Source organism: Diadema antillarum, unplaced genomic scaffold (genome assembly GCF_040938485.1).
Source record: "Diadema antillarum isolate AM-2024a unplaced genomic scaffold, OU_Dant_1.0 seq00000881_RagTag, whole genome shotgun sequence".
In the NCBI taxonomy this organism is placed as follows: Eukaryota; Metazoa; Echinodermata; class Echinoidea; order Diadematoida; family Diadematidae; genus Diadema; species Diadema antillarum.
The window spans coordinates 119188-136528 of NW_027271745.1; the positions used below are offsets into that span (position 1 = coordinate 119188).

At 38.1% G+C, this 17341-nt stretch overlaps 1 protein-coding gene across 1 annotated transcript; it reads left to right on the plus strand.

The window, feature by feature from the left end:
- The first annotated feature begins 489 nt into the window (after positions 1–489).
- LOC139740780 (toll-like receptor 4) lies at positions 490–5502 on the plus strand. Its single transcript, XM_071651354.1, has 2 exons — positions 490–2398; positions 5038–5502. The coding sequence occupies exons 1-2, from the start codon at positions 500–502 to the stop codon at positions 5452–5454; spliced, it is 2316 nt and encodes a 771-aa protein (XP_071507455.1). The 5' UTR covers positions 490–499; the 3' UTR covers positions 5455–5502.
- Positions 5503–17341: the final 11839 nt, after the last annotated feature.

A 17341-nucleotide genomic window follows, 5' to 3' on the forward strand; every position in this document is an offset into this window, starting at 1 on the left:
TTATCACAAAATAGATAAACAATTTTGTACTGGAGTCAATGTTATACGTGTCCTTCTGTTCGTTGTAAATTAGATGCTGTTTGGAAGACTCAAGAGCTGGTATTAATTTTAATCAACCACCATAGATTGCATGTGACTTATACATTCGTCATTGTATGAATTTTACCATTGTTTTTCTCCCCCCCCCCCCCCCCCACTCCCTCTCCCCGATACATAGATCAGAACTGTATTGCCGTTCATCAGGGCAGCCATGTCATCCGCCGCCTCGTTCGCCGTGATTGTGACGGCTCTTCTCTGGTGGACGCCACCTGCCGATGCCAAGCCCAACCCCACACCAGTCATCCCCTTTCCAAGCACGTGTACGATTGTCAACACAACGTATGTCGATTGCAGCCGATGTCGTCTCCACGCCGTGCCAAAATACATTCCGAAAACTGTCGAAACGCTAGATTTGTCCCATAACAGCATCAGCCGCCTTACCAACGAGTCTTTCAGCGGCATGACTCGGCTCACGACGCTTAAGCTCGAGTACAACAGCATCTCGAAGCTCCATTCCGATTTTTTCAAGGACCAGGGTCGACTGGTGCGGCTCACCCTTCACCACAACCAGGTCGGCAAGCTCCCCGATAACGTCTTCAACCACACGCGCAACATCGAAGTGCTGGATCTCTCGTTCATGAACAACGGATTAATGCGCATCCCTGGGCCGGCTCTTCGAGGGCTGCAGAAACTCCGCCAGCTGACATTTCGCTCCAATCGTCTGCAGTCGGCCAGTTTCGGGACAGGTTTGTCCCTTCCCGCGCTACGGACCCTCGACTTGGGAAAGAATAAGATCACGTCCTTGCAGGACGGAGACTTTGTTGCGCTTAGAAATACGTCACTGACGACTCTTAGCCTGTCTGAAAATAGCATTAAGGAGGTGGGGAGTAAGGTGTTCCGTCAGTTCCGCTCAATTGATTCTGTTGATTTCTCACGTGGACTGGATCCCTCAGTGATACCTTCTTTGGCCATCGCTCTTTCTGACGTCCGAACACAAAAGCTCCTACTTAGTGCCATTGGTCTTAAGAAATGGGATGGTGACAACTTCAAAGACTTGCGTAATTCGTCATTGACAATTCTCGACCTATCGTCGAATAATATTACCCAGCTGGATTCATCGTTCACGGGTCTGACTAATATAACGAATCTTTCCCTCGCGGGAAATGACATTCGTGATATTACCAAGAGCGCGTTCACGGGTCTACATGCCTTGCGCATTCTTGATCTCAGTGGCAACAAGTTGACTTCGCTGCGCGAAGGGATGTTTGCATCCTTGTTGCCTGCTCCTGTTGATCATTTGTACCTCAATAAAAATGTTATCGCAAATCTTAGTGGTGCCAATGTGTTCAATGGTCTGCCAAAGCTGAAGTACCTGAAACTCGCTCTCAACAAGATTTCTCAAAACATTACAGGAGACGAATTTCAAGGCCTGAATCAGCTTGAAGTCCTTGATATGGGAGCGAACGTCAACGTGAGCCTATCAGGCGATGCTTTCCGACATGTCACGTCGCTCCAAACTTTGTATCTCAACGTTGTAGGTCTTAGGAATATTACCATAACACCTTCTCCGTTTTTAAGCCTACGCGCTCTGAAGAAACTTGACCTAAGCAACAACAATATGGCCGCAGTGAACGTAAACACATTCGCCAACTTACAAAAACTGGAGACTTTGTATCTCCAACACAACAACTTGTACAATATGTGGAATGAAACCATTATGGTCCCCTTTCTGAGGAATCTGCGGACGTTGCGGTATCTTGATCTGTGCAACAACGGCTTCCAGAATATTCCAAACCGTACGTTCGTGGACCAAAGCGGTCTTGAGAGCCTCTCTCTGTGTCGTAACAAGATATCCCACCTACAGGACGATGTCTTCACCGGACTCTCATTGCGTTCTCTGGATTTATCCCAAAATCAGATCAATCTGATCAACAGCACCATCATGGAACCCATCCTTGATTCCCTGGAGAAGCTGAAGGTGATCAGCAACCCATTCTCCTGCAGCTGTGACCTCAGGTGGTTCCGAAACTGGCTGTCCACCACCACTGTGTCCGTCGTCGATCTTAAGAAGACCAAGTGTGCTTCTCCACCGTCGATGCGTAACAAGCCTCTGATGAGCTTCCACCCCGAGTATCTCAACTGCGACCACGAGCTGCCCCTCTACGCCTGGATTTTGATCGGCGTCGGGTCGGCAAGCATCGCTGTCATCACGGGTCTCGTTGTCAGGTTCAGGTGGTACATCATGTACTACTTCCATCTCATCAACGCCAAGAGGAAGCATTACGTCAGACTAGGTGGAGACGACACGAATTTTCTCTACCATGCATTCGTCTCGTTTTGCAACAAGGACAAAGATTGGGTAGGTAACTCACTTTAAACGGGAATTGGCAAGGCGAAATGAAGGAAATACCATCAATACTAACTTGTGTCGTTTCGAACCCATCGAAACTTATCTAAAAAAAAATATCAATATTAAAAAAACATTCAGTGTGATGCCACTCGTTTGTAAATTGCGCGAAACAACTTTTAGAATACACTTGTAAAACAACCCCTCCCCCCCCCAAAAAAAAAAAAAACCAGTTATCACATTTGGTGCATAATGTGTAAATCAGTTGTACCACAAAATATCCTACTATATAAAAATTGTAATAAAATCTAAAATATAGGGAGATTTCACTATCCTTTTTTTTCAATAAACCATAACTGTAGACGGTTTATTCTAGAAACAATGTTATTATAACTAATGTTCACATTTTGTATATTTAACAATACTAAGCATTGATTTTACTAATTTTTTTTTTTTTTTTTACATTCGGTTGTTTCTATCCGTAACTCACATTTTAAAACTATTTCGAAGCACTAAAGCTGGGGTTTTGTTTCATCAGCAAATGGTAAATATACCTTTAAGTGATGGAAAAGTTCACTATATGATCTGCCTCAGATATCGCCTGGGTTTATTGTATACAAAAGTTGCGTACAAAAGTTAACTGCAGTGCCAGGAAAATAATATGATACTCGTCCGTCTGAGATATCTCTCGGCTTTGTTTACACAAGAGCAAAACTAAAGTAAGCTTAGAGCACCGAAGTGTGATATCCAACAACCATTCATCGCCATGGAAACTGGTTCTAAACAACCTCACCTGGCCCGAATATGCATGAATACTATTGTTGCTAACCATGCTCACACCTGGTTCCAACCAAACCTATAACAAAAGGCTGTGACATCATCACTTTGGTATGCTATTGTCATGATCCATCGTAGGGTTTACGAGTGCCTGCAAATACAATAATGAACATTGTTTCTCTATAGGTGTGCAAACCAAGACCATAATAATCAAACGCGACAGCACAATCATATTAAAACAAACCAAAGATAAAAGCACACACAATGTACATTATTCCAATGCTTAATGATAATGATAATAATTCAAAATATTTATAAGACGCTTATCACATTAAAACGTCTGAAAAAATAAAGAGAAAGAGGAAAATATTTAAAAAACAGAACAAGACAAAAAGAAGGTACAGTGTCTAAATGTTCATCATCTAACATTTATCAGCTGCATGTGCTCAGACATTGCACTGTTTGAAGAACAGGTACGTTTTTAACATAAATTTGAATTTTTGTGTTGAGTCAATCTGTTTAAGGTATTCAGGTAGATAGTTCCATTTACTCTGAATTTAATCAAAGCAAAGACATAGTAGGGCCCACACCATATGATAGGGACTAACTATTCTCCATTTATACACAAACCAAACGCTAATCTTTTTTTTTTTTATTAAAACATATTCCTGAGAAAATCTGAATGATTTAGTGCTGATGGTACGCAGATCCTCCTCCAAAGCCCTCTAGAAGGAACGAAATGCATACATACATACATACACACATACATAGGTACCTACATACAAACATACCTACATACATACATAGTTATACATACATGTAAATACATGCATGCTATTACATAGAACATACATACTTACACACCCTACATTGTACATACATACACAAGATCATAAAGAAACGTCATTATACACGTAAATTCAATTTGCAAACAATTCTCAGTTAAAGGGAAAATAAACATGGATGAATGACCTCACAAACGGAGCAAGACATATTCTTGCAAATGCTGAATTTCTTAGTTTAACCCACAGGTTCATAGCACGACTGCTCCCTTCAAACACTGACAGGTGGTATTGTGCCCATACCTGGGGGGGGGGGGGGGGGGGGGGGGGGCAGGAGGATGGTTACCAAGGTTGCTGATTATAGGGGTTCCGATTTGATACTTGAGTACTTTGAAAATTGAAAATGCCTCGAGAGGGAATTGGCTAATGTTCTTTTTTTTTCATGCGTTATCATTTTTCATTGTTACTTTGGAACAATTCTCCTTTGTGTATTTTTCAAGCTTTTAATGGGGCATTCTAGACGATTAATGTAATTTCGCTTCATATAGTACAAAATCCGTAGTGCCATGTAAAGATTTGTGGAATCTACTGTGGTCCGGCCTTGAGCAGATAAACCAATATACTCTCAGAAACCCAAAACAAATTTCACTGAACGAGGATGATGACGTAGGAAGCTCGCATTCCCCAGTAATGTAGCAAATTATACAACACTGTAAACTTGCTTCAACTTTGCCTGTTTAGAATATTAAATATGCATGTTTTACAAAATGCTTCATGGAGCACCAAATCATGCATTCGTATGTGAACCTGCTATGTCATCATCCTCGTTAATTATGATCTGTTAAGAATTTTGAAAACACCTATTCCTCATCCAGTTCACTGTAAATTCTGAAACTCTGTATCCACTATAATCAGTTTTTACATGCAGATGGTCAAATGCAAAAGTCTGAAAATCATCCAGAGGTCTCGTTTAACGATAGACTACCAGTATCGGAGCGTTTTTTTAAAAGATGAAGCCCATTCATCACTTCTCTCACCCCCCCCCCCTCTCTCTCTCTCTCTCTCTCTCTCTCTCTTTCTCCCCTCATTCAGATCGAGGAGGAGTTGTTGCCGCATTTGGAGGAGCAGCACAACTTCCGGCTCTGCGTCCACGAGCGCGACTTCGTGCTCGGGCGAAAGATCATGGAGAGCATCGTCGAGGCCGTCGACAATAGCCGCTTCACCATCTGCCTGCTCAGCGAGAACTACCTGGAGAGCCGGTGGTGCAAGATGGAGCGAGAGTTCGCCATGGCCAACATCATCCACCGCGACGTCCTCATCATCATCGTGCTCGGCGACATTCCCATCAACAAGCTCACGCGCTACTACAAGCTGCACAAGACGATGATGAATCGGACCTACCTCAAGTGGCCCGACCAGCCCGGGCGCGAGCGGGACGTGTTCTGGCAAAAGCTGGTCGACGTTCTCCGTGATCCCGACATGCGCGTGAATATGAATAACAATGTTTGATGACCTACCAGTGTAGGCCTACTCGACACTCATGTGAGACGGTGAAGGATATAAACAAAAAGAATTTAAAAAAATTATAATAATAGTACGCTGTAATAAGTTATGGATTCAGCAAACACAAAAAAGTTAGTGGCACATTATAGTTTGAGGAAAATTGGATGATTCATTAATATATTATTATGATTTTTTTTTCGTTTAGTTAACATCATGTGCCCACTGGATATTTGTGAGAACTCTTGAATGTTTCGTGATGTCAGAGTTATAGACCTATACTGAGAACATATGAAAAGAATCACATACACACATGCGGTTGGCGAAGACATGTCAACAGGTCAAGTGATATTTACCTAAACATAATATAGCGGTAACATTTTCAGGAAATGTTAACTTTTTTTTTAAAGGTATGTTCTTAAATTTCTTGTACAATCCATTTGCATCGTTCAGCAACACATGTACTGACCAAAATACGCGCACAAAAAAAAAAAATAATAATCATAACCTTTAAAAATATCTTCCAGTTTTCCTCCAACTTTCACCGAGTGTTACAATAAACTTTCAACATTCGATGACTCCACTTGGTGTTAGGAAAACTTCCCTCTCTGAAATTTATCCCACGTTGCATATTATCACAACTTTTAAACTATAGACCCTAAATGTCTTTCAGTTTGTCCAGGTGTGTTTGGTAACTCCGGTCCGTTACGGCAAAATCATGGTACAAGTCATGGTGGGGAAAAAAAAAACAGTCATAAGGAGTGAATATCTCTCAAACAGTTTCTTGTCAGAACGACCAAATCGCCGAACATGGACACTATATTCATGTCTCGCGTTGCGTATAGTCGATTTCGTTACCCCCCACCATGATTCTCTTGTTTAAAAAAATGACTCTTATTATACTGTACTCTCCTTGAGTATGTGGCTATGGATTGTACAGATCGGGTGTTTGTTTTTTTTTTGAGTTTGTTTGTTTTTTTCGCTTCGAACGTGAACTACTTTTTGCTTTGTCTATCTATTAGGCTGCAGTTTTTTGTGATTATTCAAGGAGGTGATTTCATAGAAATCCTATTTTGGTGATTTATTTCCGTCTTTGACGCGGGTTAATATGACTACAAGACTTTGTGCCAGAAGCGACTGAAAAATGTGATAGATTGCAAATTGTCCACAGAAAACAACACTAGTATCTTCCTCGTTTGTTTTGCTTTTACACTATCTTGCTAGCACTAGATCGCTGCGAGTCTGAAGTTGCATGACTCCTCTATGGACGATTTCAGTTCTTCGCTTTAAAAAAAATGAAATACTTCTAACCGCTGTAAATACCTGTAGTATCGTTTAAATAATGTTTTGTCAATATGCCTTTGTTTCGATTCGCACTTCCCCTCATTTTATCAACGAGGTTGAGGAAGACAATTAGCCTTAAATGTGTGCAATACACACAGTCTGAAATCAGTTTGGGTTGCTTAGTTATAAAGAAGTTTTGATTCCAGCGCGAATCACATCCATTGACACACATTTAGCTTTGTTTCATCGCGTCCTGAACATCATTACATTTTATGATAGCGTTCTTGTAGAAGATACGTCGTGAGTTTTTGCCAAAAGAGACAGGTATAGTTTTGTTAAGACTATTCGACAGGTGCAAGTCCAAAAGTGGATACATGTATTGACCAGTAATAAGATATACTGCACATAAACAATGCATGCAGGTATACATGACTGCGTGGATGTTTATTGGCTATAATACATTTATTTTGTAGGAGCAGCCGGTCTGCCAATCCAAGCTTGTGTATGATTAATATAAATATGAAAGTAAATGGACAAGAACATGGTCAGTCCAGTCTGATCAAGAAAATGATTTCTTCTCAGATTTTTTGTGCATTTAGAATTTATCTTGACGTATTGTCAAATACGTATAGATTACATAGTTTTACCACATGGGGTGTAGCAGTAGCCCATGCAGCCGAACGACAAATCTGCGGCAAAAATTTGACAAGCCAAATTTATCAAATTGATCATGCTGTCATGGTCTCACAAGAAAATCCTTTTGGTATATTAAAAAAAAAATCATCGTTTTTACATTAATTCCCTCTACAAAGTCACCCATTGCTTTAAAACAATTAGAAATGAAATTGCGAAATAATGTGACCGCCCGGTTCAAAACCCACAAAAAGTTGGCGGAAATTAATTTTACTTCTCCACTTTATCTAAAAGAGTAATCTCTAACCTTTAAAACGATATATAACTCGTTAAAACTGGATCACCCTAACCCATTCAAAAAGGGATTGAAATAAGAGAGAGTGAGTTCGGGGTTGCAGTTTTTCTTAGAAAAAGGAGAAAAGATGATTTAAGATTAGGGTCACCAACGCATGCTGTGCAGCAGTATCAATGGAAATCACAGTGAAAGCAGCGCATATCCCCCCCCCCCCCCCTAAAAAAAAAAAAAAATGTTTTCCGTAAAAGAACTGTTGGTATCTTGATTTCAGTTTGCTTCAAGCCGCCAAATTTTGACATTAGATAGAGAAGAGATTACTCCCTTAGGTGAGATAAACTTTTAAATATTTGATTCGGTCAACCCAAATGACTATTTTGGTTCATGGACATGGTGAATGCCCATCTGCGACTTTTTGTGGGTTTTGAACCGGGCCGTTGCAAATGATTGAGTTGATAAAGGGATGAGACTTTTTTCCGTTTCCTTGCATTTCATGTCCAAAATGAGTTAAAACTTTTGGTCAAATAATGTGCATTATAAGCAAAATTGTGAGGGTGCGTGACAGCACTTCATCCTATGTTTATTTCGTATGTAAAAAGAAAAAAACAACCAATGTGAAACTTATGGATGTTACACAACTCGTCGTTAGGAATGTTTGATATTTATTACACTGCGAAATGCTGCATTGTAAGCATAAAAGACTTAATAGTATTGGCATTCACAGGCACATATTATGTATTATATGTATACATATTATATAATGTTACAGTGCTTCACATTAAAAATCATGTTCTGGAGACGTTGTAGGTACTGTTTAGTGCACAGCTAGCATCTGTTATCTTTTCATCCTTATAACTATCAATCTGGAGGTGGTGTGATCATATTGTAATGGACGCCAGAAAATATACCTCAATAGCAACGACGAGTTTCAATAGCACATCTTACCGTAACTTACTAAAGTTTTTTTTTCCTTTTAATCATTTGACATGCGAGACTATCATAAACAGATGTAGTTTTCAATCCACGTGGTGTTTACCCAATTCTGTGAGTTGAGATATACAAGCTTTCTTGTGACTTGAAAGGGTCTTGGTTTTCCCCAGTCTCGGAGAGAGAGAGAGGGAGAGAGTCGAGCATGAAAGTCGGAATCACAAACACTCCATTGATCTCATGACTGAGTTTTCGATGTAGTTATGATGTTTATTCAATACTCTATTGTGATATGAATTATAAATATGGGAATATGGTTATGAAAATGAAGATGCCTTCCGTTTCTTAAGATCAAGCTTTCACTGTCGCAGCATTGTAATATAAAAACTAGTAACATATCGATAGTTTGTAGAAACCTTTTAAGGATACTATCTACATCAAAACAGATCTGTTTTGATGTAGATAGTATCCTTAAAAGGTTTCTACAGACTATTTCAAGTATAAAAATATTAATGATAATTATGATGATGATGAATACCATTACGCCATACACCTGTAGAACATTCAAAGGCGCAGGATATAAGAAGTAATAGAAGTGGTACAGTCGTAGTGTAGAAGTATTTGGAGTAACTGATGTAGAAGTAGGCTTAATAGCAATACGGTGTAGTTGTAAGGGTGTAGTATTGTGTACAAAGTTTAGTGTTTTTTTCTTGTAAGGGCAGATACACTGTGATGAGCTGGGGGAACATTGACCCCCTAACCATACGGCAAACCTCGCGATTTTACCGATGTTAGACTTTTCCTCTTCTAGATTGCAAGGAATAAAGTTCTTCATACAATCTTATTAATTATAACAAACAATTATCGGTTCTGTCTTTTTTTTTATGTGCAGTTGTGTCTTGTCATGCCCATCTGTGTTTTCTGTTATTGATTGTATATTATATCTCAATTGCCTTACCTGACCTTGGCGAATGCGAAGAATAATACTAAACTTTTATGAAAGGACGCGATTCCTAAAAATGAAACTTGGATGTCAATGGTGGTTTAAATATGAAGAAAGGTTTAGGAGATACAGGAAATAATAATGATAACAATTACAGCGATAATAATAAAAACAAAATGACAATGAAACCATGGATCATATTGATAGCAAATTCATATATAGCACTATTTATTACCACGGGAAATACAGGGAGAATAAAAACAACTGATAAGGCTAGTATTGTAAACAATTATCGTATACCACATACACTGAGAGACGCTTGTTGAAATTTTAGGTGGCAGGAATAGCACTTCATTCTGTCACCTCGGAATCTAGAATTTCATTATAATATATGACTGGCTCGAATTAAACAATGCATGATATATTCGTTTTATATCCCTCCAACGAATTTCGCGAAACACAGTTGGATCGCCAATTTATCAACACCTGAAAATGTCTTTATGCACTAGGGTAATAGTGCATTTACGTTAGCGTCGGCGTCAGTTCGCGAAAACTACATCTCGCGAAAATGTCTATGACCTCATTTGCGAAAATATATGTACGCGAAAATAACAGCGTAAACAGATATATAATTGTTTACACTTTTCATAATTATCAGTCAAAGTGTAATCCTGGTCATGAATATGTTATGGATCAGTTTCATCCAAATTTGTGCCGAGATCCCGATAGCACTTTACACACGCTATCGATCAAAGACCATTGGTCCATGGCATTTAATATGACCACATTCATGGTATAGTGCACTATACCAATAATGTCGTCACGGCCTAGCACAATTTTCTATATCGGCATTTTTGTTTTCAACATCATTAACATCATATCAGTGGTATGAATGGTCACATTATATATGACGACCACTCACCGAACAGGATTTCATTAATGGGGGTCATAATACACGTTTATACGTGAGACTGGTTCGCCGACCAGACCAGCGTGTATGATTCCAACGAGGATAAATAAAACATTGAGTTAAGTTACTCCTCTGTGTGCAAATAAAAATGTGAGTGTGGGAAAAGGAAGCAGCTATATCTAAAACAGTGTAATGAATTGTGTAAATACGGATAATACAAGATTGAATTTAAAAAAACCGTAAAAGACTGAAAATTTTGTGTTATGTCGTTCTTTGGCATACTTCTTACCTAATCATGTATGTATATATATATATATGTATATATATATATATATATATATATATATATATATATATATATAGTAAGTGTGCGTGCGCGTGTGTGAGTGTGTGTAGTATTTCATAGTCCACATGTTGGCCAATCAATGGTAATAGCAGGAAAATAGAGAAATTACTCCCAAAAATTTGTGAATAGCATATTAACTGTTGTACACTTTATTTTCTATCATGCAGTTATCATTTACATTTATTTTACCGTTTCCATGTAGAGTAATTACTCTGACCAAGGAGGTTTAAGAGTTGGAGTTCCAACTGTGTGCAATTATATAAACGGTTGTCAGATTTCTATTGATGTACAAAAGAATTTCACAGGTGCATTTGTGCCTTTATGATTGATGTTCGAAGCCGCCGTCTTGCTGAGCAATCTGAAGATTCATTTTGAACGTTAGCATAATATTGGCCATATTTTGCTTATTATGAAATGAAATGAACTGAAATTTCACTAAATGGTAAAGCATGTAATACAAAAGTCAATCCCGTGCAGAAATTTGTGCAAAAGTGTAAATCAGAGCTGTATCATGTGAAAATGTTTAAAACTGTACCATCCTGGAAAGCCGGTTTTATCACTTTTCCGCTTAATTCCAACACATAAAACTAACATGGAATAATCTTCAAATATAATTCTTTATTGATAGATATATCAGATTAGTGCCCGGGTATGCCCAGTCGAGTAATTTTCATCTTTATTTCAGCATTTTTTGCGCAATTTCTATTCGCACATCCTCGTGTCTGTACCACCTACCTTGTATAAGAAGGGATAGCGGAAAGTAATTACCATCACAAAGACATATCTTCCTTAGAAAGTGGCTGGTGATTATGCAATGAGACACGAGTCATATTGTCTTCCTATCTGGGTGGCAGATCCTGTTTGGCACATGCTTCAAATATTTTTGAGCGGCGGCATCGAACATCTAGCAAGGGAAATAAGACAGTTGTCACTCCATTCTCTTGAATCTCCTTGCTCTGATATTATATACATGTGTATATACATGTACATATATATGATATATATATATATATATATATATATATATATATATATATATATATAGAGAGAGAGAGAGAGAGAGAGAGAGAGAGAGAGCTTTGTGTGATAAACCATCATTGATTTATATCAGGAGTAGAGAAAAAATTTTATTCATGTATATAAGTATATGGCGCACATATGAAAAGTCTTATAGATGAGTTATACAAATTAGGGTCTCAGATTCATATTATGAAAGCAAGAAAAACAGCAATAACAACAACAACAACAACGATAACACCACCACCAACAACAACAATAGCAACAACAACAACAACAATAGCAACAACAACAACAACAACAACACTGGTTTGAAAGTCCCGCTTGCCGGGCCATCACAATCATAGTCACCGATTAGTGCATGTGCCGATGTACATGTAGTGCTATTGTCTTGGACACACGGGGGATCAAAGCAAGGTCGTTCAGTAGTTTGTTTGTTTGTTTGTTTTTATGGTTCCATATTCCACGTTTCAACAAATAAACCTTAAACATATTGTACAAGAAAAAAAATGCATGGGTGAATTGTCAAATACAGCATTTAAGACAATTAAACATGTGGAATATGAGGAATCTACATCAAAGCATTGCTGCTTGTATGGTGTAGATTCCCAGATGCTAGTATGAGATATATTCATACTTGATACAATTGAAAGGAATGACGATTTATGAACTAGGGCCCATAAATGTGGAAGAATATATAAAAAAGAGAAACAGAGAGAAAAAAAATGAAACCAATGTCCAAGGCACAAAATTTCTAGAGAGTTACGTGATCATCCGAGCGAGGTACAAGTCAGATACAGTGTTATTACGGGTGTTACGCGTCCGCAATCACACCTAATATAATCTCTTTGTTTCAATCATATCTCGAGTCAAAACAGTAGAGAGCGCCCTACTAGTAACGGTCAGCTTGGTAGATCTTGGTAGATCTTGAAAACTTCAACCAAACTACTACAAGGTATCTGAACGCTAAATTTTACATTTTCCCATTTATGTTGAGCTTTCACTTGATATCAACCACCAGGTATGATGATATTAAAAGCAATCAGCTACCCTGCAAATTACTGACAAAATATAGGCTCTCGGGAAAAAAAAAACTCCTGGAATTCCAATCCAACACTACTTTACTTAGACTTTTACCATGAAAAAGATCGTCGATCTTCGTACTGGTATTCGATCAATGGCGCTACATCACGCTAGGACTGGACATCACGTCGTCCAACAGCGCCCCCTTGAATCCCTTTCCTGTTAGTGTGCCTTGACATTAATGAGGTGCAATTATTATGTCTGGAGGTTTAAATTGCACAAGACGATACTTAGTGTGTTATTTACATAAAGATGGAAAATAACAAGCTTTAGACCTGCGACGCTTAAGTTTCCGACGCACCCTCTCTCGGGTTTGACTATGGAAACAGCTGTCTTTAAACGCATGTGCAGAACACAGTGGGTCTCCCCTCTGAGCGCCGAATCTAATATCGAGTAGCGTCGTCTGAGCGCTCGCGTCGCAGATCTAAAGGTCACTTATTGGGGCTAGGGCGTTTACCACAGACCCTTCCCCTGACCCTAACCCTAATCCTAATCCGCAACCTAATCCTATCCCTTAACCCAACCCTAACCATAATCTTGACTTTAACCTTAGCACTAACTAGTGTTTAGCCGGAGGTATACATTGTCCTCGGGAGTAATTGCCCTGATACGCGCTAATTACATGTATATTACTTTCACGCCAGTACAAAAGCAGCAAGAACCCGTCGCTAGGCACTGCTCATTTTGTGCGTAGTGGCGATTGCGCAGCTGTAAAGTATACAAACTTGACCCGGAAAGGGGAACAATAAGTAAATGTTTGGTGCTTGTGACAAGGATGATTAAACTTTAAAATAAATGAATAAATAAATGCTAAATCAAAATTCTAATATTGTCACTCCTCTAAATGTTAAATTTCAAACTCCAATTGTGAAATTTGGCATTCAAAATGTTGAACTACTATTCCAGAAATGGCAAAATCTAACATTTTGACCGCTAAGTTTAACATTAACAAAAATGTTGGGGAATGACAACATTAATTTCAAAATGTTGGATTATCATTTCCTTTTTTTTTTTTTAGAGTGTACTTTCCTCGTTAACAACACCCTAACAAAACAAACAAAGAGACAAACAAACAAAATACAAACCTGTCCAGTGGAAAAAAATACAATAAACACACGGTCCTCTTCAAAAACTCAGATACTCTTTTTAAAAAGTAGACTCTTTGCATTCGTAGTGATCGGTACAAAACGTTTTGGTTACGTGGGTGAATCAAGAGTAGCAACAAGCGATCTTTGTGCAAACAACATGCTTAAGTTATGGAGTGTCGATATGTCGTGAAGTCATTTCCCCCATCGACCAACAGTCAACACAATGAAGTATGTGTACTCAGTTATCAATGAATCGTCACATTCACGCCCTTCAACCTTTCTGGGTATTTTTTTTCTCATGACCTATACAAATAGTTCGCTCTTTTTTGTGTGGTTTGGCCTTGATGTAAAGATAAAGTCTCAGCAGCAAAAATACCACAGATTTACTTTTTACTCAAGTACTTGCTTAGCACGTTAAAGACCTATTCTCTTTTCCTCATTAAAATCACCCCTAACAAAAAAAACAACAAAAAAAAAAACCGAAGAAATACACAAATATGAAATACATAGTGAAACAGAATGAAATATGATAACCAGTAATTTTCTTCTAAAACTGTAACACAGGTAGGAGCCTATACCACAGACTCTTTTGACGGTCTTTGTAGTCTGGTAGGAATGGGGGGTCCCCATGCACCCCCCGAACACATTTTTTTAACTTACTTTTTTGTAACCCTTAGGGTGTCTAGTTAATGAATTTTTTTGTTCCCAAGAAAAAATCGTGTCCCATGGGGGTCATTGGCGGCCATCTTGGCAGCCATCTTGGATTTTCAGGGAAAATCATTATTTTCCATAACTTTTGAACTACACAACATAAAATTAGAAATAAAGCATTTCTTCAGGGTAAATGTGATACGAGGAATCGATTGCAATGATTATTTACATGACTAAAGCAAGTTTGAAACAAGAAAAGCCTAAAAATATGCAAATTTCGGTGTCATTTTCGCCGAAAAATACCCAGATAGTTTAACTTTTCAATTACACAACATACAGGGACAAATAAAACAGTACTCCAGAGTTAATACGGCACGAGGAATCGTTTGAGATAGTTATTTACATGATTAAATCAAGTTACATACAAGAAAAGTCCAAAAATGCGAGGAAAACCCGTGTCGTTTACTCTAGAAATATTCCCAAGTAGGACATATACATATACATGACAATCTCATACCTCCTAAGAGTAGACTAACTACTTTTTCTTAACAGTCTGGCAGGAATGGGGGGGGGGGGGGTCCCCATGCACCCTCCTTTTTGTATCGCTAAGGGTGTCTATTTGATTTTTTTTTGTTTACAAGTAAAAATCATGTCACATGGGGGTCATTGGCAGCCATCTTGGATATGCGAGGAATAGCATTAATTTCTATAACTTTTGAACTTTCCAACATACAAGGACATGTTAATAATATCTCCAGGGTAAATTTGGCATGAGGAATCGATTGAGATGGTTATTTGCATGATTAAAACAAGTATGATGCATGAAAAAACCAAAAATGCGAAAAAAACCCAGTGTCGTTTACTTTGGAAATTGCCCAAATAGTCCATATACATACATGACAATTATAATATACCTCATATGATTGACTAACCACTAAAGTCTTAATAGTCTTGTAGGAATGGGGGATCCCCATGCACCCCTCAGGATGTCTATTTGTTTTTGTTTTTGTTTTTTTTTGTTTCCAATTAAACATGGGGGGGGGGAGTCATTGGCGGCCATTTTTGATTCGAGAGGAAAGTCAGTAAATTCTGTAACTTTTAAACTTTACAACATACAGAGATAAATATAACATTTCTTCAGGGTAACTGTGTCATGAGAAATCGATTGAGATGGTTATTTATATGATTAAAGCAAGTTTGATACAAGAAAGGCCAAAATACGAAAAATTTGGTGTCATTACACTGTAGACTACCCCAAATCCGTATACATACATGACAGACTACCTAAAAAAAATGACTTAGCACTTTGTCTTTAGATCATAGCTCAAATATGGTGTTTTGTATATTAAAAAAAAAGATGCAACATGCAACTCTAAGCATTTTGACGCCTCATTTGTTGAAATCAAATGAAAAATGTAAGCACGATGGCAATTCATATGCAGATACCCCGAAAATAGCAGATCAAAAGAGGTGAACATACAAATTTTGATCACAACATGTGACAGTGACTAATCAACAAAATTCAAACCTAAAATATAATTGAACACTTTTTGTGTGCATCTTTTATTTCATTTAATTTTGTATTTGAAGAGTTTGAGTAAGGGTATTTCTATAAAGGAAATCACTGTGCCAAAATGCTCTGTCGGTTTCACCAATTTAGGTGCCAGATTGTTATCATTAAAACTTATTTAAGATTAAGTTAAAAATGGTTCATTCAAACGTATTTGTTTAAAGCCTTCCTGTCTGAAAAAAAAATATGAATTTAACTTGACAGCCAGAAATCCACTCTATATGTATAATATATATATATATATATATATATATATACATATTATATAAATATTATATACATATATATATATATATATATATATATATATATATATATATGTATATATATTTGCCGCTTTGGTTTTTCATACATATAAAGTATAATGGAATTAACGCATATCGAAAAAAGTAAGACAATATGACTTTACTTTGTCTAAAGTATTCTGAATTCTCATCCTGTGTATCATACAAACCACAGATGCGGTAAGCGATATGTTAGCTTCTGGTTTTACACTACTGTAATTTCCAGTCATCATCAATACGATCATTGTAATCAATATCTGGCTCCTCCTCTTCATCCTCCTCTGTCTACGCAGTAACTTTCTGAAGCAAGTCAATGAGGGAAGGGGAAGGATAGGGCCACTTGGCCACACCGGATCCATGATACCGAAGGCTGTCTTCTGCCACCTTTGTCCAGGATGAACGAGGTAGCGCACCAGAAGATTGGCTAGTCAGATCGCTTGAAGATGGCAAGGTGGTACCCGTCGTTCACACATTGAAAGTGTGAAATAAGGTTGCCTCTGCCAGGTGGGAGCAAGGAGAAATCCACCTTGGATTTGGTCATCAGTTGCTCGCCCTGTCCCACCATCTGTTTCAGCATGATGCTGCGAACGCCATTATAATAGACTTCTCCCGGGCCTTGCTATACATTTTAGGCATGTGAATGCTTCAATGTCATCTGTCACCTCTGGCTCCACAGACCACCCATCACCAAGATTTGTGAGGAAAAAACACTCAACTTGGCATATTGTAAAGTCGTATTCTAAGATTTCAGTAGTCTTTAATATGATATGATACTGAGCAACTTATTAGATTTCAGTGAAATACTTCTGAAATCATCATATCAAACAACTCTCACCTGAATGCTATATGGGTGGCTTTGTAGATTCTT